Source organism: Bufo bufo, chromosome 8 (genome assembly GCF_905171765.1).
Source record: "Bufo bufo chromosome 8, aBufBuf1.1, whole genome shotgun sequence".
Lineage (NCBI taxonomy): Eukaryota > Metazoa > Chordata > Amphibia > Anura > Bufonidae > Bufo > Bufo bufo.
Window position 1 is genome coordinate 98961643 of NC_053396.1, and position 25648 is coordinate 98987290.

Below are 25648 nucleotides of genomic sequence, written 5' to 3' on the forward strand. Positions count from 1 at the left end.
GACATGTTGTAAATAAATTAGTCCAGCAAAATCTGCTTTCCAAAAACCACATGGCACTCCTTTCCTTCTACGGCCTGCCGTGTGTCCGTACAGTAGTTTACGGCCACATATGGGGTGTTTCTGCAAACTACAGAATCAGGGCAACCCATATTGAGTTTTGTTTGGCTGTTAACCCTCACTTTATTGCTGGAAAAAATGGGTTAAAATTGAAAATTTTCCAAAAAATAGAAATTTCTAAATTGTTTCTCCATATGCCATTAACTCTTGTGGAACACCTAAAGGGTTAACAAAGTTTGTAAACCCAGTTTTGAATACCTTGAGGGGTGTACTTTCTTAGATGGAGTCACTTTTTTGCAATTTCTATTCTAGAGGTGCAAGGGGGGGCTTGAAATGGAACATGGTATAAACAAAACTAGTCCTGCAAAATCTGCCTTGCAAAACCCATATGGTGTTCCCCTCCTTCTATGTCCTCCCGTTTGGCCAAACAGTAGTTTACGACCACATATGGGGTGTTTCTGCAAACTACAGAACCAGGGCAACCCATTTTGAGTTTTGTTTGGCAGTTAACCCTTGTTTTTTTCCAGGAAAAAATTGATTATATTGGAAAATTTTCCAAAAAATCAAAATTCTTAAAATGTATGTCTTTTTGCCATGAAGTCTTGTGGAAGACCTAAAGGGTTAAAAAAGTTTGTAAAAACAGTTTTGAATACCTTGAGGGGTGTAGTTTCTAGAATGGGGTCATTTTTGGGAGGTTTCTATTATCTAAGCCTCACAAAGTGACTTCAAACCTGAACTGGTCCATATCAGTGGGATTTTGAAGATTTCTGAAAAATTTCAAAATTTGCTTCTAAACTTCTAAGACTTGTAACATCCCCAAAAAATAAAATATCATTCCCAAAATGCTACAAACATGAAGTAGACATATGGGGAATGTAAAGTCATCACAATTTTTGGGGGTATTGCTATGTATTACAGAAGTAGAGAAACTGAAACTTTGAAATTTGCTAATTTTTCCACATTTTTGGTAAATATGGTATTTTTTTATGCAAAAAAAATAACTTTTTTGACCCAATTTTAGCAGTGTCATGAAGTACAATATGTGACGAAAAAACAATCTCAGAACGGCCTGGGTAAGTCAAAGCGTTTTAAAGTTATCAGCACTTAAAGTGACACTGGTCAGATTTGCAAAAAATGGCCTGGTCCTTAAGGTGAAATAGGGCTGTGTCCTTAAGGGGTTAAAGACAGAAAGTGATACCTCATAAAATATTCATTAATTAACATTCCCCATATGTCTACTTTATGTTGGCATCATTTTGGTAATGTAATTTTATTATTTTTGGACGTTAGAAGGTTTAGAATTTTAGAAGCAATTTTTAAAATTTTTAGGAAACTTTCCAAAGCAAACTTTTTTAAGGACCAGTTCGGTTCTGAAGTAACTTTGTGGGCTTACATGATAGAACCAACCCATAAATGACCCCATTTTAGAAACTACACCCCTCAAACTATTCAAAACTGGCTTTAGAAATGTTGTTAACCCTTTAGGTATTCCATAGGAATTAAAGCAAAATAGAGGTGAAACTTCAAAATTTCACTTTTTTTTGCAGATTTTCCATTTTAATAATTTTTTTCCTGGAACACATCAAGGGTTAACAACAAAACAAACCTCAATATTTATTACCCTGATTCTGCAGAAACAACCCATAAGTATTCGTAAAGCACTGTTCGGGCACACGACAGGGCACATAAGGCAAGGGGCGCCATATGGTTATTGGAGGGCAGATTTTGCTGGAATGGTCTTTGGGCACCATGTTGCATTTGAGACCCTGAGGTAACCCACAGTGAACCCCCACCCCCCCAAAAAAAGAAAATTACCACTTTTAAGGGGTGTATAAAGCACTTCACTCAACAGGTGTTTCATAGAATTTTTAATACTTGGGTGTGAAAAAAAATAAAAAAATTTATTTTATTTTACAAGAAATGGTGCTTTAGGCCAAAACTTTATTTTTCACAAACAATAACAGGATAATAACCCCCCACAATTTGCTACCCACTTTCTCCTGAATACAGTAAGACCCCAACTGTGGGGAATGAGCTGCGTGAGGGCTTATTTTTTACGGGACAAGCTGTAGTTTTTATTGGAACCATTTTGGGGTACATTTGGTTTTCTGATATTATGTTTTTTGTGAGATGAGGTCACTAAAAAAAGCAGTTTTGGCATAATTTTTATTAATTTTTTTTTTTTACAGAAGATTGTGTAATATTTTTGTAGAGCCAATTGTTATGGACGTGGCGATACCAAATATGTCTATCATTTTTTTTTTTTTTTACGTTTTACACAATAAGAGCATTTTTAGAAAAAAAAAATCATGTTTTTGTGTTGCAATTTTCTTAGAGCCATATTTTTTTTTATTTTTCTGGCTATGGTTTTGTGTGGGGGGCTCATTTTCTGCGGGATGAGGTGACATTTTTATTGCTACCATTTTGGGGTACACACGACTTTTTGATTGATTAACATTCTGTTTTTTGGGAGATAAGCTAACTAAAAAATCTCTTTTGGCGCAATGTTTATTCTATTTTTTTACGGCGTTCACCTGATTGGATAGATCATATGATATAATTATAGAGCAGGTCGTTGCGGACGCGGTGATACCAAATATGTCTATTTTTTTTTTCTTCTATTTTTAACATTTTGGAATTTGGGGGGGAAATCTTTTTTTACTTTTTTTTTTTTTCTCTTCAAAACACTTTTTTTTATTTTACACTTTGTGTCCCCTATAAGGTCATCCAAGACCTCTGGGGGACATTTAACTTCATTATTATAATTTTTTTTAACTATTGATTTCTCCTGTAACTGGGGCTGACATAGTAGCCCCAGTTACAGTGGAAATACACCCCCCAGAGAGGCTGTACTTAATACTATACTGTACAGCCTCAGTGCAGGGCTGATCGAGGTCTATGGAAGACCCGTCAGCTCCTGCACTTCTCCGACCCCGGTGGTCACATGATCACCGGGCCGGGACAGGAAGCAGCATAGTGCTTCCTGATCTGTATACACAGCGCTCGTTGAGCACTGTATATACATGGCCGGCACTATGATAGAAATGACTATTCCTGCGACTGCGGACATGGACAGGACTTGCTCTATCTTTCTTGCGGGGCCGCGGAATGGAACTACGAATGCGGACAGCACAAGGTGTGGTCCACATCTTTTGCGGCCCCATTGAAATTAATAGGTTCGCACCCGTTCTGCTAAATTGCGGAACGGATGCGGACTCATTCATACGGTTATCTGACTGAGTCCTAAGAAAAAAGAATGCTGACTTGAATTGTGCTAAATTTACTAAAAGGTGCAGACCTCTTAGGAAATCTGGCAAATTTTGGGCTGTCAAAGCCAGGAAATGCTTGCTTTGGCAGCAGCTGACTGATATGCTTGCTACAGTTCAGTTTTACTGCACACTTATATTTCATGTCAGTTTTACCCATTTCCAGTTTTAGGCCCCAATAACATGGCAGATTATATTCCGCCATGCATTGTTTTCAATGGGAGCCGCTGCTAACGTTCATGTGGCCAGCGATTTAAAGAAATGACTGCACCAAGAAAGGTCCTATCTTTTCTTGGTCTGGACGGTGCTGGAAGCTGTGACTGGTGTTAACGTGTGGTTTAGATCCATTCAATGGGCCTAAACTGCGAATAAGTACGGCATTCAAATTGTAATATGTAAAGGCGGCACATACAGTATTTTCCCCTCAGCAAGTGAGGAAACAACTGGAATGATTATGTATTTTGTCTTATTGTCACAAATGTAGCGCATTTACATTACTTTGCTTCCAATTATTAACATGCAGAACATACCTCATCCAGATACAATAAAAATAATGCTAAATGGACAGGTGGCCCATTATCCCTGGAGGCATGTAGGTTATTTAAAGTACCTGAGATGCAATGGTTTTCGCAGTCTTGCTGTTGTCTCCAGTCATTAGCACTACATCCAGCCCCATAGAACGCAACGTATAAACTGCTAATGCTGCTTCTGGCTTCACAGTGTCAGCTATAGCTATTAATCCACAGACCACACCTAAAAAAAAGCACAATGTGCATGAACGTCTGGCACTGTAATGCGCGTAAACTTATATATTCATTCCTTACAAATTATACTGCCTACCGTCAACTGCTACCAGGACCGCTGTACGACCTTTATTCTCATGTTTAGTCATAAGAGCATCAGTCTCGTCCTCCATACTAAGGAAATTCCGATTCATCCACTCCCGGTTCCCAATAAGCACAGAATATGTCTGCTTTGATGTAGAAGAAGCTGCAGGATGTATAACAAATGAAATTCATTTCTTCATTACTTGTTAAAACGACCAGGTCGAGCTCAGCGGTTATGGGGGTTTTGTTAAAGTGAGCCGTCTTCTAACAGAGCCATCACAGTATGAATTCGGGCTTGTGATGGCAGAAGTCTGTTGCATGATAGGGGCAGAAAATAATTCAAGCTTTGATCAATCTGTTACTATCTATAGGTAGTGCATGCTTACCAACATCTGAAAAGTCAAAATTGGGACATTTAAGACCCAACCCCACAAACATCCCCAGTGGTTGGTTAAGAATGCCCCCAGGGTTTGCATAAGGCTTTCCCCTTTGCAACCCAGTTCTCAGGGTTGTCCTGGCAAAATTAGGACTGTCAGCAGTATAGTAATGCTTACAAGCTATTAATTTTTTAGAGGAAAACTTTCATAAAATGCAGCGTAGTCTGCCAGCAGCAGGAGGAGCTGAGCAGATTGATATAAAATTTTGTAGCTTGCATTTTATTCATTTAAATTTAAAAACGGTATATTCCAGGCTTTGAAGTGAAGGAGGCGGTCCTATCAGTGACTGACAGCTGTGTATACACAGGCATGTAGGGAAGGCTGTCAATCACTGATAGGACCGCCTCCTTGACTTCAAAGCTCAGAATGAGCAGGAATTTAAATGAATAAAATACAAGTTATACTGAAGCTTTTCCTACAAAACTTTATATCAATCTGCTCAGCTCCTCCTGCTCTATAACTTGCTTCCTTCAGCTCAGACACCATGTTCAACAAGTCAGGTTCCCATTATGTGTAAGTTGCACTGTTTATTGGTAGTCTAATGTAATGCAAAATCCACCTTTCGTCCCTACAGCAAGGACAGAATGAAGCGCTACCACAATTCAGTAAAAAGGCACCAAAGACAAACTATTGGTGGTTTAAAGGTCTTTTCCTGAGGGTTGGATAAGGAGTACGGAGTGTAAATAACAAAGCTCAAGATACAAAGTAAGTGACAATTTTATCTTTAATATTTTATTCATTTGGACAGGTCAACTAACATTATGATCACTCGCAAATGAGTGAATGGTAAAAATTTTTGGCCAGTGGTCATTCCTGCCACATATTATACTCATGACCTTCATTACGAAGGGGCCAGGAAATAATTTTTGAAGTCTTCGGTTACATGGTCAACTGCTGACAAGAATAAAATGTGCGCTTACTTGCTTTCTGGGAATCAGCGATAGAGTGAATATCAGGGTCCTCGTGTCTTTCATCGATGTGTACGAGCAGAGCATTTTTGCTGTTGTTCGTGCTTGTTGTTTGGTTGGTGATGCTCAAAAGGCGTTCGATATTACTGACTGTGCAGCTGATCCCACATCCAGGAACTGCTTGAAAATCGGAGCAAGTTCCCAGGATCTCTGTTTTAAGGACCTGTTAAAAGGAACAAAAAGAAAAGATAAATCACCCCTTGTGGTCATGAAACTAAAGCCATGCACATGATATAAAAGTTACCAAGACATAATAGGGTTCAGGTGTCTGCCACTGACTTTCATTGTTAAAATAATGTATATACTTTAAGGCATTCTTCAGACTCAGCCCAAAAGACTGGTGTAAATAAGGCCCAAAGGACCTTTTAGTAGGGTCGATGATGGGCAAACGAATGTTTCACTTCTGCAACCCACTGATCAACTGACAAACGAAGCTCGTCTGTCGGTTGACCACATCTTTTATGCTGCACATCTACCTGCAAAAAGCTGGTGTCACAATGTGCTTTTTTCTAGCCATTTTTGTGTATTTTTACTGCCATTTTAGGCAAAAAACACCAGCTTCAGAAGCCATTTTTGTAGTTGCTGGGTGTGAGATTTTTACTCAAAGATCAAATGTGTGTTACACTACTTTCACACTTGCGGCAGTAGGGTCCGGCATGCTGTTCCATGATCCGTGCCAACGCTAGCCAACCCTGCTGCCGAAAGTCCGCTCTGGCCCCAATCGAGACGGGGGGGGGCAGAGGCAGAGTCTGCCTGAGCAAAAGGACCCTTAGGCTACATTCACACAACTTTTTTTTTTTAAGTCATCACATGTCCATTTTGAAAACAATAGTAGTCTATGGGGTTATTCAAACCACATTTTTTTTTGACAGCCAGTGAATAACAGACATAAAAAAATAGAACATTTTCTATCTTGTTCATTTTCACTGACTGGCAGCCCAAATACAATTGAAGGGGACCATTTTTACACAGTGTACTAACACCAGTTCAATACTAACGGGACTAGGCAGGACCTGGGCCTATTCCACCAATTTACCAACAAGTAAAATTAAACTTAATTCTCTTAAGGATGATTTAACTCCAAATCCCGTTCAATCAAATTACCACGCAATGCAAAATTAAAGAACTTTAATATAAAATATGTACTAAAACTGTGATTTGGTCCATATATTCTCCTCTGTTCATTATTCTGATTACAATAGTGTGAGATATTACATTACATTACATGTTACAATACAAGACAGCTGGTTGTGAGTCCATTACAACTACCTAAAGGATTATGCTTCTGACCAGCTCACCATTCCTGACATGTGAGTCTTAGTAACTACTTTCAGTCCCATGGAATACCAATTCTGGAGCATCTATTCTTACGACTCTATGTTGTGCCATTCCTGTATTATTCATGCTACAAGTTTACAAAAAAATGGCCAGCAGTCTGCCGTAAAGGTACTGCTGGGTGTTACCAGTAGTGGGTGTATCTGACTGTCCAATCATTACTGCTGGTGTCAGGGACACCCTCCTCCCAAATGGTGACACCTATCTGTACCTTTACTTCAAGCTGCTGGCAATTCATTTATAACTTCTAGCAGAAATAATACAGAAAGGACACTTCATAAACCCATAAGAATAGATACCTCAGAATTGCTAATACATAGGGAATGCACATAGTTACTAAAACAGACATGTCTGGAGAAGTGACAGGTCCGCTTTAACTTTGCCGCTGCCTGTAACAGAAGGGTTATTAAGCTTTACTGTTGGTATAATCTTAAAGTATGTATATATATATATATATATATATATATATATATTTCTCACCTCTTTACAATGCTTTGTAACTGCTGCTCCAAGGGGATGTTCGCTGTTGCTCTCTGCAGTCCCCACAATTGCCAGCAGCTTGTTTGAAGATATATTTTCAGCCAAAAGCTTCACTTGCATAACCACAGGACAACCATGTGTGATTGTTCCGGTCTTATCAAACACAACAGTTCTTATCTGAGGACACAGGAATTTTTTATTTGTAACTCTCAAGCATCAACAATAAAATGACCAGAGAGATCTAAGACAATATTTCATGCACACGAGCAGGGCCGTCTTTACCAAGGGGCAAAAGGGGCAGCTGCCCCGGGCCCAGTTGCTCCTGGGGGGCCCAAGGCAGCTGCCTCTTGAGTCCTGCTAGCCACTGCCCCGGGCAGGCTGTCAGCTGTGATCTAGGACCTTAGCTGTGATCTAGGACCTTAGATGACATCATCACCATGTAACCTAGCAATATTACTGGTCACATGGCTAGGTCATCAAGGTCCTATCATGAGTGTTGCAGGAGAAGTTTGCCTTAACTAATGCTAATATACTGTAAACTACTGTATACTGTGTGTGGCTGTATACTGTGGGGGGCCTGTATACTGTGGGGGGCCTGTATACTGTGGGGGGGGCTGTATACTGTGGGGGGGACTGTATACTGTGGGGGGGGGCTGTATACTGTGGGGGGGGCTGTATACTGTGGGGAGCCTGTATAGTGTGGGGAGCCTGTATAGTGTGGGGAGCCTGTATAGTGTGGGGAGCCTGTATAGTGTGGGGAGCCTGTATAGTGTGGGGAGCCTGTATAGTGTGGGGAGCCTGTATAGTGTGGGGAGCCTGAATAGTGTGGGGGGGCCTGTATAGTGTGGGGGGGGCCTGTATAGTGTGGGGGGGCCTGTATAGTGTGGGGGGGCCTGTATAGTGTGGGGGGGGGGCTGTATAGTGTGGGGGGGGGCTGTATAGTGTGGGGGGCTGTATATTGTGGAGTGCTATACTGCTGTACTGTATACTGTGGGGGGCTGTATACTGTGGGTGCTGTATAGTGTGGAGTGCTATACTGCTGTACTGTATAGTGTGGGGGGCTGAATTGTGTGGGGTGCTGTATCGTGTATATTTTGGGGTGCTGTATTTGGTGAGGTGCTATACTGCTCTACTGTATACTGTGAGGTGTTGTATACTGTGGGGTGCTGTATACTGTGGACTGCTATACTGCTCTACTATATACTGTGGGGTACTAGTGTGGGGTGCTATACTGCATACTGTGTGGTGCTGTATACTATAGGGTGCTATACTGCATACTGTGGGGTGCTGGGGTGCACTGTAACACTAGGGTGAGCCGAGCCCTGGTCTCCTTCCTGCAGAGCGGTGCCCACTTCCAGCCTGAGCCCAGCCGCCCAGAGCACTGATCCTGAGCTGCTGGAGTCTTCAGAACTGGAAGTATTTACAGCCATTCACTGTACTCTGCCAGATGTGTGGATTTTTTGTGTGTGTGTTGTGGTGGAGGGCGTCATTGCCTGCTAAGGTGTGGGAAGGCGGAATCCAGGGGGCCCAAGTAAATTTTTGCCCAGGGTCCAATCAATATTAAACACGGCCCTGCACACGAGTATAGCATGTGTATCCACCAGAAACGAACAGATCCAGCTCCAGTGTATATCGGGAAAGACAATTCTGAAACACAAAGGAGTGACGGATACAGTGCACCCCATTTCATTCATACTGCTGCAACTTCAGGATATAGAACAGGGTATGACTATTCGCAGCTCAACCGAGTTACCTATAAAGTACAGTAAGTAATACACTTGCACAATTTATTTTTACATAGGGCAAGACGCTAAAGTCAAGTAGCTTACCTTGTGTGCCATTTCCAGGGGTTCTCCTCCTTTAATCAGTATGCCATTCTGAGCGCCAACTCCTGTACCAACCATAACTGCAGTTGGCGTCGCCAAACCGAGTGAACAAGGGCAAGCGATACACAACACTGTGATGGCAGCTTGAAAAGCAAACCGGATAATTACTTCTCCTCTAGAAATACTCTTGTTGTAACCCTGTGAAAAGAAGTTACAGCTTTATAATGTGAATGAAAGTGGCCTAGAGACTAAAAATTTAATCTTGTAATAAAACTCTGTATGCAAAGAGGTATCTCCAAAGGAAGAGAACCAACTCGCTAGTGCCACCTTGTGGAAGTGGCTCACTATGCGTCATATATAGCCAAGCTAGATATCGATCTGTTCACTTGAGTAGAATTCTGGCAGGCTTGGTCTGCTGTCTTAAAAGAGTTCTGCAGTGATTTATACTGATGACCTACCCTTACCATCAATATCTGATCGGAAGGGGCCCGACACCGAGCATCCTCGACGATCAGCTGCTTGATGAGATGGCGGTGCTCTATTTCCATATTCCTATTTCGCTTTCCTGGTCTTTACACTATGTGTTGTCTCCTGTTGAGCGGCGGCATAGTGTAATTACAAGCACTCAGTCCATTCAAGTGAATGGAGTAAGTACTCATCATTACACTGCACTTTCAAGATGACGGGCAGTGTAATGAACAGGAAACAAAGCTGGCATGGAGCACCGCCTCCTCTTCAAACAGCATGTCAGGGGGGGTGCCCTGCCAAACAGATATTGATGACTAGAGATGAGCGAATCGACTTCGGATGCTTCATCTGAAGACGATTCGCATAAAACTTTGTTTTAATACTGTACGGAGTGGGTGCTCCGTACAGTATTAGAATGTTTTGGCTCTGATGAGCCGAAGGTATTACTTTGCGAAGTCTCTCGTGACTTTGTGTAATAACTTTGGAAATTAATTTCTACTGTAAAAAACTTTGTATCGAACTCGGGTTCGGATGTTCCAAGCTCCGTACACTATTAAAATTAAGTTTTATGCAAATCGCATCCTGAGGATATGTCATCAATATAAATTGCTGCACAACCACTTAAATGCAACTCAAAGCGTAACTGCCATTTCTTTTTTTTTTAGCTAATGTGTAGGGACAGTGACAGGGAACATTTTTGTAATTTATTTTATTTAGGGAAAACGTTTATTTTTACTACAAAACTGGGGTTGAAATGTCCCTTAGCAGCGCTCTCCCGATGTCTGTGTGAGCGGTAAGTGCTCGCTACAGGCAGTGCAGGGTGAAGCTGTTATACAGTATATAAGGACAGTTATGTTCATATATACTGTATAAGAGCTTCCCCTTGCCTCCTTGCACTGCCTGTAGTGAGCGCTTACCGCAGAGGGAAAGCTCACTGACAGCGCTGGCTACGCTGATCAGTGAGCATAACTATACTGTAGAAGATTATATTAAATACAAGGGGAAATGTATATATAACACTATGTATATGTAATATGTAACACATAAGGCTCCTGTGCTCACCAGGCTGTGAGGGAGCAGGGCAGGCAGAGACCCGCAGCTCCCGCACAACCTGTGCTTTCTCCTATGCTAATAGAAGACGAAAGGCCCTTAGCAAAACTCATTTGAGAGAGCGCTGCTAAGGGACATTTCCAGCCCCAGTTTTCTACTAAAGATAAACGTTTTCCCTAAATAAAGTAAAGTATATTACAAAAATGTTCCCCGTCACTGTCCCTACACATTAGCAAAAAAATGAATAAATGAAAATGTCAGTTACGCTTTAAGAAGGGTACCCTTATACCCTAAAATTTCTTTTTTCCCCAGTGGATTATATAAAAGATCCCACTCTGAAGTAATAAAAAAATGTTCAAGAAAATCAAGTGCAAATGGACACCACAGGGCTCCAAAAGCCTTAAAAATGCAATAAAGGAGCAGAATATTTTGGTATAGCATTTTCCCCCCTTACAGCTAAAATAGAGAGATTCAGCAGATCCAGGATATGACAAATAATGGTAGCCAATCAACTCACAGAATGCAGAACTTACAATGTCCATATACCTGGTGTATATAAGCAAAAAGGAGACTTTTGTATTACTTACCAGTAAAGTCTCTTTCTCGCTCTTCCTTGGGGGACACAGGAAACCATGGGTATAGCTCTGCTCCCTAGGAGGCGTGACACTAAGTGAAAGCTGTAAGCCCCTCCTCCATCAGCTATACCCTTCAGCCTGGAGAGAGAGACTACCAGTTGCGTGTCCAAGTAGTGAAAGATAACCACCAACCGGAAAAAAAGGAACTGTCAAGCCCCAACGGGGGCAACCAAGCCGGAACCACAACTGTAAACCCAAATGAAGGGCGGGTGCTGTGTCCCCCAAGGAAGAGCGAGAAAGAGACTTTACTGGTAAGTAATACAAAAGTCTCCTTTTCTCGCCCATATTCCTTGGGGGACACAGGAAACCATGGGACGTTCCAGAGCAGTCCCAGAAGGGAGGGACCAGAACAAACTAGACCAACACCGGAGGCATCAATCAACTGCCGCCTGCAACACCAGACGGCCTAAAGCAGCGTCAGCCGACGCATGAGTATGCACCCTGTAGAACTTGGTGAAGGTGTGCAAGGAGGACCAAGTGGCCGCCTTGCAAATCTGCTCTGTAGAAGCCCGATTCCTCTGAGCCCAGGAAGCCCCGACCGCTCTAGTGGAGTGAGCGGTAACACCGAGGGGCGGAACCTTGCCCTTGGCGAGATAAGCCTCAGTAACAGCCATCTTGACAAAACGGGCGATAGCAACTTTGGATGCCGCCATCCCTCTGCGCGACCCCTCCGGAACCACAAAGAGCGAGTCAGTACGCCTGAAAGAGCTGGTTACCTCCAGGTAAACCTTGAGCGCCCTGACAACGTCCAGGCGATGAAGCTCCCTCTCCCGGGGGTGGGAAGGGGAAGGACACAAAGAGGGGAGAACGATGTCCTCGTTCAGATGAAAGGCGGAGACCACCTTAGGAAGGAAGGAAGGGACCGGACGAAGGACCACCTTGTCCTGGTGGAACACTAGGAAAGGTTCCAGACAGGAGAGTGCAGCCAATTCGGACACCCTCCGAAGAGAGGTGACGGCCACAAGGAAAATAACCTTGCAGGACAAAAGTAGCAAGGAAACCATCCGCAGAGGCTCGAAAGGAGAAGCCTGGAGCGCTGAGAGAACCAGGTTCAGGTCCCAGGGCGGTACCGGAGGGCGGTACGGGGAAACCGCGTGAGCCACGCCCTGAAGGAAGGTCTTGACAGGACCAAGGGGGGCCAGTGGGCGCTGAAACAAAATGGACAGCGCAGACACCTGACCCTTCAAAGAACTAAGACCCAGACCCTGGGCGAGTCCGCTCTGCAGGAAGGACAAAACAGTGGGGAGAAAAAAGCGGAGCGGAGGAATCCCCAGATCGGCACAGAACCCCAAATAGGTCCTCCAGGTCCTATAATAGATCCTAGAAGAGGACGGCTTGCGGGCACGGATCATGGTGCGGACGACGTCCGCAGAAAAACCCCTACGTGTCAAGACGGTGGTCTCAACAACCACGCCGTCAAACGTAGGGACCTTAAACGCGGGTGGAAGATCGGTCCCTGAGAGAGAAGATCTTCCCTGGCGGGCAGCGGCCAGGGCGCGTCTGCCAGGAGCAGCATGAGGTCGGCATACCAAGACCGGCGGGGCCAGTCCGGAGCGACCAGAATCACCGAGACGCCCTCCGCCGCGATCTTCCGAAGGACCTTGGGCAGGAGTGGGATGGGAGGGAATATGTACGGACGCGCGAAGCCTCGCCAAGGACGAACGAGGGCGTCGGCTCCGCAAGCTCCCGGATCCCTGGCCCTGGACAGATAGGCGGGGACCTTGTGATTGAACTTGGAGGCCATGAGGTCCACGTCCGGCATGCCCCAACGAAGGCAAATGGCCTCGAATACCTCCGGGTGAAGAGACCACTCGCCGGGGTCGACAGTGGTGCGACTGAGGAAGTCCGCCGCCCAATTGTCCACCCCTGGAATAAAAATTGCCGATAGAGCCGGGACGTGGGCTTCCGCCCAACGGAGAATGCTGGTGACCTCCCGCATCGCTGCAGCGCTGCGAGTGCCCCCCTGGTGGTTTATGTATGCCACGGCCGTGGCGTTGTCCGATTGCACACGAACTGGATGACCCTTCAGCAGATGAGTCCAGTGTCGCAGAGACAGAAGGGCCGCTCTCAGCTCCAGGACATTGATCGAGAGTTTGGACTCCGATGGAGACCAAATGCCCTGGACGGATCGGGGAGGAAACACGCCTCCCCAGCCCAAGAGACTGGCATCGGTTGTAACCACCAACCAGTTGAGCGGCAGAAAGGACCTGCCCAGAAGAGGGGACTGTAACCACCAGCGGAGAGATGACCGCACCGGAGGCGATAGATGGAAGGGATGATCCAGAGACTGCGGCGATTTGTCCCAGGAGGAGAGGATCGCCCGTTGGAGAGGGCGGGAGTGAAACTGCGCAAATGGGATCGCCTCGAAGCAGGCAACCATCTGCCCCAAGACCCGCATGCAGAAGCGGAAGGACGGTCGACGGTGGAGAAGGAGACCCCGAATCGCCCGGCGGAGGGTCAATCGTTTTTCCGAGGGAAGACGTACCTCCGCCGCTCCCGTGTCTAAAAGCATTCCCAGGAAGACCAGTTGTCTGGAGGGGGGAAGGGAGGACTTGGGGAAGTTGATGACCCAACCGAACCTCGCCAGAGTCTCTAGAGTGAGATCCACGCTGGCAACCGCTTGAGAAAGGGACGGAGCCTTGATGAGGATATCGTCCAAGTACGGTAGCAGAAAAACACCCCTGGAACGGAGTAAGGCCAAAACCGGGGCCAGGACCTTGGTGAACACCCGGGGGGCTGTTGCCAGCCCAAAGGGAAGGGCGACAAATTGGAAGTGGAGGTCCCCCACGGCGAATCGGAGGAAGCGATGGTGACACCGGGCTACCGGAACATGGAGGTAGGCATCCTGTATATCGATGGAAGACATGAAGTCTCCCCGCTCCAGGGAAGCCACCGCGGAACGGAGGGACTCCATCCGAAACCGTCGAAGGAGGAGAAAACGGTTGAGCTTTTTGAGGTCCAAAATGGGCCGCACCGAACCTCCCTTCTTGGGAACTACAAAGAGGTTCGAATAGAACCCTTGGAACCTTTCCTCTAGAGGAACGGGGGTAATCACCCCTCTGTCCAGTAAGGCTTGAACAGCCGCGGAGAACGCAGCCACGCTTTTCGGGTCCCGCGGCGGGCGGGAGCGAAAGAACCGATCTGGAGGGAAGGACGCGAATTCGATTTTGTATCCGGAGGACACAATTTCGAGAGCCCAGGCGTCGGAGACGTGAGCCATCCAGACGTCCCTGAAAAGGAGGAGCCGGCCCCCCACCCGGGTGGGTGGGGGCGCGCCTTCAGGCAGAGGACTGCTTTGCTGCGGGTGTGCGGGCAGCCTGCGCCAGGAGGGCTGCGCCCGAAAAAACGGCTTCCTACGCTTATCCTGGGGAGGGGCCGAAGCGGCAGCTGCGGGGGGAGCCCCAGAGTTCCTGCGGGAGGACCGAAAACGAGACGCACCGGGGCGTCCGCGGGGGGCGCCCCTGGCTTGGGGTTGAGGAAGATGGGTGCTTTTACCACCCGTGGCCTCCGAAATAAGCTCGTCTAGGCGGACCCCGAAAAGGCGGGAACCCGCAAACGGTAGCCCCGCCAAGGAACGTTTGGAGGCAGCGTCCGCTTTCCAAACCTTCAGCCAGAGCTCCCTCCTGACGGAAACCGCCAGGGCGGAGGAGCGTGCAATAAGGGCTCCCGCATCAAGGGAGGCCTCACAAACAAAATTCCCGGCCCGAATAATAAGCTGGGCCAAGGAACGTAGGTCCTGGATGGGGACGTCCGAGTCCAACTCCTGTTCCAGCTGCGCACCCCAAGCAGAGATTGCTTTACCTGCTCAAGCAGAGGCAAAAACCGGTCTGAGGGCAGAACCGGAGGCAGCAAAAATGCCCTTGGAAAGGGTCTCCATGCGACGGTCCTCCGCTGACTGAAGAGAGGACCCGTCGGGAACAGGGATGGCCGTGTTCTTTGACAAACGGGCCACAGGGGGGTCCACCTTGGGTGGGGACGACCAGGTGGCCACGACATCGGCCGGAAAAGGATAGCAAATGTCCAGCTTCTTGGGGTTGACAAAACGGGCGTCCGGGCGAGCCCAAGCCTTAGACACCACGGAGGAGAAATCAGAGTGGATTGGAAAAACTTTTGAGGCCTGCCTGGGTCTGATAAAGGAGACGCTAGCTGCGTCAGAGCTAGGGGGGTCATCTTGCACCTTAAAGGTGTCACGAATATCAGAGATGAGCTGACCCATCGCTGAGGCTAGCTTGGACGGCAGGGCCGAGTCCATTTCCAAATCTGAAACCGCCAATTCACCTTCAGAGAGCGAATCCTTTGGAGAGGAGAGGCTCGTCTAAGTGCGCACGCGTGGCGGGGAGAGGGAGGCATCCGAGGAGGAGGCTCGCTCTACTCTAAAACGCTTCTGAGAGTGCCTAGCTCGGGAAGGGTCACTAAGAGAGGGTGAACCCGCCGCAGCGGCAGAAGCGATGGACCCGGAGGGCGCAACAGCAAGAGTGGCGTCCTGCGGGGTAGGCGGCCTGTCTATTAGGCGGCCCACGACCTGAGTGAGGCTTTCCACGGCCTGGGACAGGGATCTAGCCCAGTCAGGCGGGTCAGAGGAAGCAGGGAGCGACACAGCGGGCGAGTGAGGCTGCGGTGGAGCTCGGCATGCAGGACAGTGCGGATCAGACTGCCCCCGGGGAAAGGCTTCCCTACAAGCGGTACAGGCATGGTACCAAGGCTTGGCAGCTGCAGAAGGGTCTGACATGGTGGAAAAAAAGTTGCACTTAAAGTGGGAGACCCCAGGTGAAAAAAAAACGGGGATCACACCCAAGTAACAGTACTGGTGGCACGGATGGGGTTAACAGTCCTACCAGACCCAGATGATGCAAGCGGCAGACAGCAAGGGCAGCAGACTGAAGGGAGGCTGTGGAGGAGAGGCGGCAGGCACAGAGGTGAATAGCTTCAGGATCGGACGGCAGAGAGAGAGAGCTCCACGCAGCACCTGAGATGTGGAGCCCGACGAACCAGGAAGTAGCGGAGCGCATGTAGAAAGCTCCGCCCCCCCCCTTGCCGCGTTGAAGGAGAAGCAGAGCCGCACGCGCGCGCGGCAAAATGATTTAACCCCCTAGGTAGATGAAGTGCCGGCCATGAAAAGGTGCCGTTCGCGCCAAGTAAGCGGCCCCCGCCTGAATGTGACGACTCCTCATACAGCCGTCCCCCTGACTGCCCTGCCGTTGAAGTGGTAGTCACCCCCCTAAGAACCAGCTTGTCCTGGGTCTGCAACACCAGAACGAAGTCCCCCCCAAATGATGGCCGGTAAAGTTGCCGGCCCCGATATGCCCATGGGGGAGGGGAGGGAAGGGGGGAGGGGAGGGAAGGGGGGGGGGGGAGGGGGGGTAGATGGACACCACGGAGAGATGTAGCAGCGGTGGGAGGGAGGGAAGGGGAGGCTGGAGCAGCCACTCTCACCATACGCTGTCTTCGCCCTCAATCCATCCAGCAGGGTCGCCCCTTCAGCCACTGGCACCGCAGTGGCAGGAAGCCGGGGGAGGGACTTGGCGTGCGGGCGACCCTTGAGCTGGCGGGACGCAGGGGAGCGAGGCTGCCCTGGTCCACCTTGTCTTCTGTGGGGGAGGCGGCAGTGCGGTATTACCGGCACTGGCGCGACTCAACCCCGGGAGAAAACAGAGGGGTCTAATGCGTCTCTGTTGTCCCTGTAAGTAGAAAAAAACCGAATTAAAAACAACAAATAACGCAAAAATAAAAAATTATAGGAAAAACAACCCTGCATAAGCAGGGAGTGTCTTGCCTCCTTGGACACTAAGCAAAAACTGGTAGTCTCTCTCTCCAGGCTGAAGGGTATAGCTGATGGAGGAGGGGCTTACAGCTTTCACTTAGTGTCACGCCTCCTAGGGAGCAGAGCTATACCCATGGTTTCCTGTGTCCCCCAAGGAATATGGGCGAGAAAACAATGTCGTCTGTGTCTCAATGTCCTATTTTGTACCCCTGCTTGGCTAAAATCACTCTTCAGAAAATAGTATTTTTACTTTTCCCCCAAAAAAATAATTTGTGCGACCTCTGCAATCAGTGACATGTGAATAAAGCCTAAGTGTGAGCATACTAGGGGCACTTTCACACTAGCGTTATTCTTTTCCGGTATTGAGTTCCGTCACAGGGGCTCAATACCAGAAAAGAACTGATCAGTTTTATCCCAATGCATTCTGAATGGAGAGCAATCCGTTCAGGATGCATCAGGATGTCTTCAGTTCAGTCTTTTTTACTTTTTAGGACGGAGATAATACCGCAGCATGCTGCTGTTTTATCTCCGTCCAAACTCCGGGACACATTTTTTCCCGTTGACATGCATTAATGGCCGAGTGTTCGGGCAAAACAGATCAGGCATGCTCAGACCACAAAAAATGTGGAAATTTTTTTTTTATGCCGGATCTGTTTTTCCAGATGACACCGGAAAGACGGATCCGGCATTTCAATGCATTTGTCATACGGATCAGGATCCTTATCGGTCTGACAAATGCCATCAGTTTGTATGCGTTTTGACAGATCCGGCAGGCAGTTCCGGCAACGGAACTGCCTGCCGGAATCCTCTGCCGCAAGTGTGAAAGTACCCTTAAAGGGGTTGTGTCATCTTAGACAATGGAGGCATATTGCTAGGATATGCCCCCATTGTCTGATAGGTGATTATATGCCCCCACACCTATCTCGTAAACGGAGGCGGCAAAGTCCCAGAGGGCACACCGCGCATGTGCAGCTGCCCTCCATTAATTTCTATGGGGCCACCACATATAAATGTGTATTGTTCCAATAAACATGTGTATAACAAAACATGTGTAATTGCAATAATTTTTAGACCGGCCGGGAGAACTGAAGCGCAACACAGAATCTGTCAGATATTTAACATAGTTCTTTTTTGCAGAAGGATCCGCCACATGTTGTCTGGTTTCTTCCTAAAACCAACAACTCGCTTAACATTTTTTTTTTCAATTATTCAAGTCCTACAAGAACTTTCAAACTTCTGTCTTGCAGTTTATTATGCCTGCCATCCCTGGTAGGGACGAATAGGTGTACTAATATGGCAAACCTGGGAGCAATTGTTAGGCCCTCAACTTCCATACAAACCAAATCAGCACTTGCGATCATTCAGTGCATGGTGGAGGGAGGGTGAAGAAATGGCGGGACAGAGGGGTCCTCCTCACTCTGTAAACCAAATAGATGTTGTGGTCAGCACTGAAAAGGCTGAAGTTGCAGCAGGGTGTCAGCTGCAACATTGCTTATAGCACAGACCTGTCACTTACCAGTAGGAGGAGCGCCCGGCCGGCCACAGACAGCGCACGTAAGTATAATGCTGGTAAAAGTGCTAAGTAACCATGGCAGCCATGGTAACCGATCGGAGCCCCAGCGATTAAACTGGGACTCCGATCGGAACTGCCGCTCCGCTGCCACCAATGATGGGGGGGAGGGGGGTTGTTAACCTGTGGCCACTGCCACCAATGATTTTTATTAGGGGTGGGGGTGGGGGGTTGCTCCGCTGCCACCAATGATGGGGGGGAGGGGGGTTGTTAACCTGTGGCCACTGGACACCAATGATTTTAATAGGGGGGGGCCACACTGGCCACCAATGATTTTAATACTGGGGAGGGAGGGAGGGAGGGGGGGGGGGGCGTACTGGCCACTAATGATTTTAATACTGGGGAGGGAGGGGGGTCTGGCCCCTGCTGCCTGGCAGCACCTGATCTCTTACAAGGGGCTGAGATCCGCACAATTAACCCCTCAGGTGCGGCACCTGAGGGGTTAATTGTGCGGCTCACAGCCCCTTGTAAGAGATCAGGTGCTGCCAGGCAGCAGGGGGCTGTTATGTCCACAGTTCTCAGTATATTATAACTTGAAGCGTCCCCATCACCATGGGAACGCCTCTGTGTTAGAATATACTGTCGGATCTGAGTTAGATTGTGAAAACTCAGATCCGACAGTATATTCTAACTCAAATCCGATGGTATATTCTAACATAGAGGCGTTTCCATGGTGATGGGGACGCTTCAAGTTAAAATATACCATCGGATTGGAGAAAACTCCAATCCGATGGTATATTAATATTACCCGAACACCGAACCCGAATTTTACTGAAATGTTTGGGTCCGGGTTCGGGTGCCGAACACTGTAAAGTTCGGTACGAACCAGAACTTTACAGTTCGGGTTCGCTCAACCCTACAGATCAACATATCATGACTATGGCCAATTTAACAGGTTGCTGTCTCCATTCCTTTTCACATTCCATACTATTCAGTTTACAACCTGCTCCTCATATGACACTTTTTTCATGGGGAGGCATCCCTCCCAGTAATACATGCTGGATGTGAGGTCTCTGTGTCCAGGAGATCAGCACAGGTTCATTCCTGGCCTGATTTCTCCTCCTAGTACATCTCCTGCTTGATCTCCTCTTCCCCTGTGTGTATATGTGATCTCTCCTCCCTGTCAGAACTGACACTGCCTGTGTGATCTCTCCTCCCTGTCAGAACTGACACTGCCTGTGTGATCTCTCCTCCCTGTCAGAACTGACACTGCCTGTGTGATCTCTCCTCCCTGTCAGAACTGACACTGCCTGTGTGATCTCTCCTCCCTGTCAGAACAGACACTGCCTGTGTGATCTCTCCTCCCTGTCAGAACTGACACTGCCTATGAGATCTCTCCTCCCTGTCAGAACTGACACTGCCTGTGTGATCTCTCCTCCATGTCAGAACTGACACTGCCTGTGTGATCTCTCCTCCCTGTCAGAACTGACACTGCCTGTGTGATCTCTCCTCCATGTCAGAACTGACACTGCCTATGAGATCTCTCCTCCCTGTCAGAACTGACACTGCCTGTGTGATCTCTCCTCCCTGTCAGAACTGACACTGCCTGTGTGATCTCTCCTCCCTGTCAGAACTGACACTGCCTGTGTGATCTCTCCTCCCTGTCAGAACTGACACTGCCTGTGTGATCTCTCCTCCCTGTCAGAACTGACACTGCCTGTGTGATCTCTCCTCCCTGTCAGAACTGACACTGCCTGTGTGATCTCTCCTCCCTGTCAGAACAGACACTGCCTGTGTGATCTCTCCTCCCTGTCAGAACTGATACTGCCTGTGTGATCTCTCCTCCATGTCAGAACCGACACTGCCTATGAGATCTCTCCTCCCTGTCAGAACTGACACTGCCTGTGTGATCTCTCCTCCCTGTCAGAACTGACACTGCCTGTGTGATCTCTCCTCCCTGTCAGAACTGACACTGCCTGTGTGATCTCTCCTCCCTGTCAGAACTGATACTGCCTGTGTGATCTCTCCTCCCTGTCAGAACTGACACTGCCTGTGTGATCTCTCCTCCCTGTCAGAACTGACACTGCCTGTGTGATCTCTCCTCCCTGTCAGAACAGACACTGCCTGTGTGATCTCTCCTCCCTGTCAGAACAGACACTGCCTGTGTGATCTCTCCTCCCTGTCAGAACTGACACTGCCTGTGTGATCTCTCCTCCATGTCAGAACTGACACTGCCTATGAGATCTCTCCTCCCTGTCAGAACTGACACTGCCTGTGTGATCTCTCCTCCATGTCAGAACTGACACTGCCTGTGTGATCTCTCCTCCCTGTCAGAACTGACACTGCCTGTGTGATCTCTCCTCCCTGTCAGAACTGACACTGCCTGTGTGATCTCTCCTCCCTGTCAGAACTGACACTGCCTGTGTGATCTCTCCTCCATGTCAGAACTGACACTGCCTGTGTGATCTCTCCTCCCTGTCAGAACTGACACTGCCTATGAGATCTCTCCTCCCTGTCAGAACTGACACTGCCTGTGTGATCTCTCCTCCCTGTCAGAACTGACACTGCCTGTGTGATCTCTCCTCCCTGTCAGAACTGACACTGCCTGTGTGATCTCTCCTCCCTGTCAGAACTGATACTGCCTGTGTGATCTCTCCTCCATGTCAGAACTGATACTGCCTGTGTGATCTCTCCTCCCTGTCAGAACTGACACTGCCTGTGTGATCTCTCCTCCCTGTCAGAACTGACACTGCCTGTGTGATCTCTCCTCCCTGTCAGAACCGATACTGCCTGTGTGATCTCTCCTCCATGTCAGAACCGACACTGCCTATGAGATCTCTCCTCCCTGTCAGAACTGATACTGCCTGTGTGATCTCTCCTCCCTGTCAGAACCGATACTGCCTGTGTGATCTCTCCTCCATGTCAGAACTGATACTGCCTGTGTGATCTCTCCTCCCTGTCAGAACTGACACTGCCTGTGTGATCTCTCCTCCCTGTCAGAACTGACACTGCCTGTGTGATCTCTCTCCCCAGATCCTGCAGGTTCTGCTCCATGTAAACGAATGCTGCCTGGGTGAGATTTCTCTCCTCCTCTCGTAGATTCTGCAGAGGGTGCTCTACTCACTCTCTAATATTTATCACAGTGTACAACCTCCTCCCCTTCCCTTCCTACAGGTAACACCAAGAGCCATCATCATCCAGGAGCAGTAGCTTCATTTTACAGTTAGGAAGCAAATGAACAACAGAAACAAAATAGCTCATAGGTGTCTATGGCTTTGAATCTTTCATCCAGTCCATCCATACTTACAGGAAAATACTTCTCTACTATTTCAAAGTCTTGGTACCCAATAATAATCCAGACAATCAGGGTGACAACAGAAACTATTACAATGAAAGGAACAAAGTAGCCACTGAGTTTATCAGCAAACTGCTGGATAGGAGCCTGGAAGAGAAAATATAAATGACATTCATAGACAAAAAAGAGACATGTTATCAATGTGCAAATACAGCGAAATCTACATTTAGTGTTAAAAATCACCAGTCTAACTTTACGTGGCCATATTTTTCATCTGTGTGCTATCCACATGTTTTGTGGGGAGCACACTGCGCCACTTGTTTCTCGGAGGCCGTGTACACATCCATATTTGTGTGCAGCTGCGGACAATAGCCTTTTCTATTGATGGGAGTTTGAAAAACAATATATCTGTATTTTACAGACAGGTACGGTCGTATGCATACAGCCTTAAAGGGCATCTGTCAGCAGATTAGTACCTATGACACCGGCTGACCTGTTACATGTCCACTTGGTAGCTGAAGACATCGGTGTTGGTCCCATGTTTACATGTGCCCGGATTGCTGAGAAAAATGAAGTTTTAATATATGCAAATGAGTCTCTAGGAGCAACGGGGCATTGTTGTTATACCTAGAGTCTGCTATCTCACAATAGGCTACGCCCCCTGCACTTTAATTGACAGGGCCAGACATGGAAAACGTGCTCACACCCGCCTAGCCCTGTCAAAGTGCAGAGGGCACGGCAGTTGATCTCTATACATCTAAAGCTTGTATTACACCTGCTGATTTTTTGGTAGATGATCGCTAACGATCGATCGTATGAACGCTCTTTAGCGATCATCTTGCAGCGTAATACTGCCGCCGACTGCCCGATAAACGAGCAATTTAAACCTTTTGACATTGGGCAATCCAAATCTTTTGACAAAATTATTTAAAAAAAATTATTATTTGCAGGCAGCAGATCGTGCTATCTAATCACGATCTGCCGCCAGCTAACCACTATACAGCATGGGGATGAGCGATGGCATAACAATCACTCCTCCCCATGCTGCGGAGGAGATCACTGCATGTAATAGCAGCCGTCTCCTCTGCTGGCGAGCATGTGACTGCCGGGAGGGAAGGCTTCCCTCCCAACAATCATCTGCCACATTGGGCTGAGTAATACTGCCTTGAGACTCAAAAGCAGACAATTGCGGTCATGTTTCATTTTAATTAGGCCATAGATGATCAAATGTGTTATCTTCACAGCACTAAAAATCATTTATTGGGAGGGGTACAAAACACCCCTAATCTGCATTCAATAAAAACATTCATTACCACGTGGGTGACAGAGAACTGCTATATAGAAGTTGTTACCTTGGATGTCTGTGCTTCTTCCACGAGTTTAACTATTTGTGATAAGGTAGTGTCTGAACCAACATGAGTGGCAGAGATGAGCAAGGAGCCATTCTGGTTAATTGAGCCCGCAATAACACTGCTTCCTGGCTTCTTAGTGACAGGCATGGCTTCACCTGAGAAAGAATATGGCACAGATTCAGGTTCACGGTAAATGCTACAAATTAAGTTATATATATACAGTCTCCTGAAAGTGCACTTTATAAAAGGTCACGCCATGGTGAATTCCCACTGTGTTTGCAGTATGTTTAATGACTATGCTGGGAAAACTCCTGGCATACACATTAAACGTACCATGAGCTCCCATTAAACCGACGGAGGCCAAAAAAGTGTCCTTTTGGCTGCCATCAGGCTGGTATACATTGGTATACCTTTTAACTGTTGGACAAAATGGTGTAAGTCAACTACGCTATTCTATCCAGAGGTATACCATGTTTTATCAGTTGACAGTCCCTGTACACCTCAGACATACACTGCCAATGCAGTGAGAATCCACTGAAGTAACAATCACAGGAAGAAGTCATCATATTACTCTATTTCCAGCAGATGAAAAATAATATTCCATAAAACTTCTAATTTTTTTGCAAATGTTTTTCAACAAAACTCATAATTTAAAGCCGTGAAGCTGTGAGCAGAAGCCAACGGCTCACAAGATGCATGTTAGAAGCATAAGTTGGATGGGGTTAAAAGGGAATAATTAAGCAAATTAACAAACACCAAGATATGACTGTAGAACAGCACTAACATTTTATGTCAAAAATGAATAATGACAGATTCCAGATTTGTAAACATTTGTATAATCTTTATCGCTAACGCTGTAAAAGTTGTGTTACTCATGAGGGTCTACACAAACAAGGCCAAAAACAATCATGGAAGCCAGAGGCTGCTCCACAGTGTCATCAAGTACCTGTAATGAGGGACTCATCCACCATAGAGTGGCCTTCAATAACTCGCCCGTCCACAGGAAACTTTCCACCAGGTACCACTTTCACAATGTCCCCTCTCTGCACCAATTCCACATCAACCTGCTCCTCACTGTGACATAAAAAAAAAGACATTTCCATTAGTCTGATGGAAAAATATTTGTGTTACTAGAAGGTTATCGCTAATAAACCTCAAATTGTGTGCCATAATACAAATAGAGGGTCCATGTACTACAACTTGGTGGCCATTTAGGCCAAACAGTTTATCTCGAGAACAAATTGGTGGAGATTTACGAAGCTAAATGCACCAGTATTTTGTCAGAATTTGCACAAAAAAACTGAAATATGTATCTTGTACCACATGTATTATGTGTTTTAGAGACTTGAACCTCATTAGACAACAGATATGGCTTTGAGGCAAGGGGTTTGACTTGCCAGGAAGTGGTGTGGTATAAAGTGCGATAATGTGACAAAATGTCATCTAAATTTTGGCACAAAGTAGGCAAACCAATAGGTGAAGTAAAATTAGACATAAATGGCTACATTGTTCCTCAAGATGCTATAATAATTCATCATAATGCAGTGAGTCACCGTGATGGACATCTTTAGGGTCCATTCACACATCCATATGAATGGGTCCGTATGTGTTTCGCAATTTTGGGGAACAGGTGCGGCCCAATTAATTTCAATGAGGCCACAAAAGATGCGGACAGCACACCAGGTGCTGTCCGCATCCGTAGTTCCGTTCCGCGGCCCCACAAAAAAGATAGAGCATGCCCTATTCTTGTCCGCAGCCACGGACAAGAAGAGGCATTTCTATCACAGGGCCGACCATGTGCTGTCCGCAAAATGCAAAACACTTGCGAACGTGTGAATGGACCCTTAGAACTCTTTACTATTAGGCAGAATTAGTTAATCTGCCCCAGTGTTTTACTAATCACAGATGTCAGAAGAACTAAGGCTTTGTTCACATCATGTTTTGCCAAAAAGCTGATCAATGTCGCACCCCCACGATCAGTTACTGATGACCTATCCAGAGGACATCTTGGAAAACACCTTTAAGGCTGCGTTCACACGGGCGAGATTTCCGCGCGGGTGCAATGCGGTAGGTGAACGCATTGCACCCGCACTGAATCTGGACCCATTCATTTCAATGGGGCTGTTCAGATGAGCGATGATTTTCACGCATCACTTATGCGTTGCGTGAAAATCGCAGCATGCTCTATATTCTGCGTTTTTCACACAACGCAGGCCCCATAGACGTGAATGGGGTTGCGTGAAAATCGCAAGCATCCGCAAGCAAGTGTGATGTACCATGTGATTGGAGCATGTGATCTGACGTCACCAAAGGTCCTTTAGCCCATAGTTCATCTTTTAAAGAACTAAAGACCGGGAGAACTACGCGAACAAGAGGAGAAG

The 25648-nt window shown here is 47.0% G+C and overlaps 1 protein-coding gene across 1 annotated transcript in view; it reads right to left on the minus strand.

The window, feature by feature from the left end:
• The window catches only part of ATP7A (ATPase copper transporting alpha), a 125326-nt gene that overhangs the window by 8339 nt on the left and 91339 nt on the right, over positions 1-25648 (minus strand). The window contains exons 12-19 of the mRNA XM_040406495.1: positions 24214-24341; positions 23268-23422; positions 21928-22062; positions 9200-9394; positions 7371-7547; positions 5508-5718; positions 4164-4313; positions 3934-4076 (exon numbers count right to left, since the gene is read on the minus strand). Of these exons, the coding sequence (XP_040262429.1) occupies positions 3934-4076; positions 4164-4313; positions 5508-5718; positions 7371-7547; positions 9200-9394; positions 21928-22062; positions 23268-23422; positions 24214-24341 (1294 nt within the window). The remainder of the gene's footprint in view (positions 1-3933; positions 4077-4163; positions 4314-5507; positions 5719-7370; positions 7548-9199; positions 9395-21927; positions 22063-23267; positions 23423-24213; positions 24342-25648) is intronic.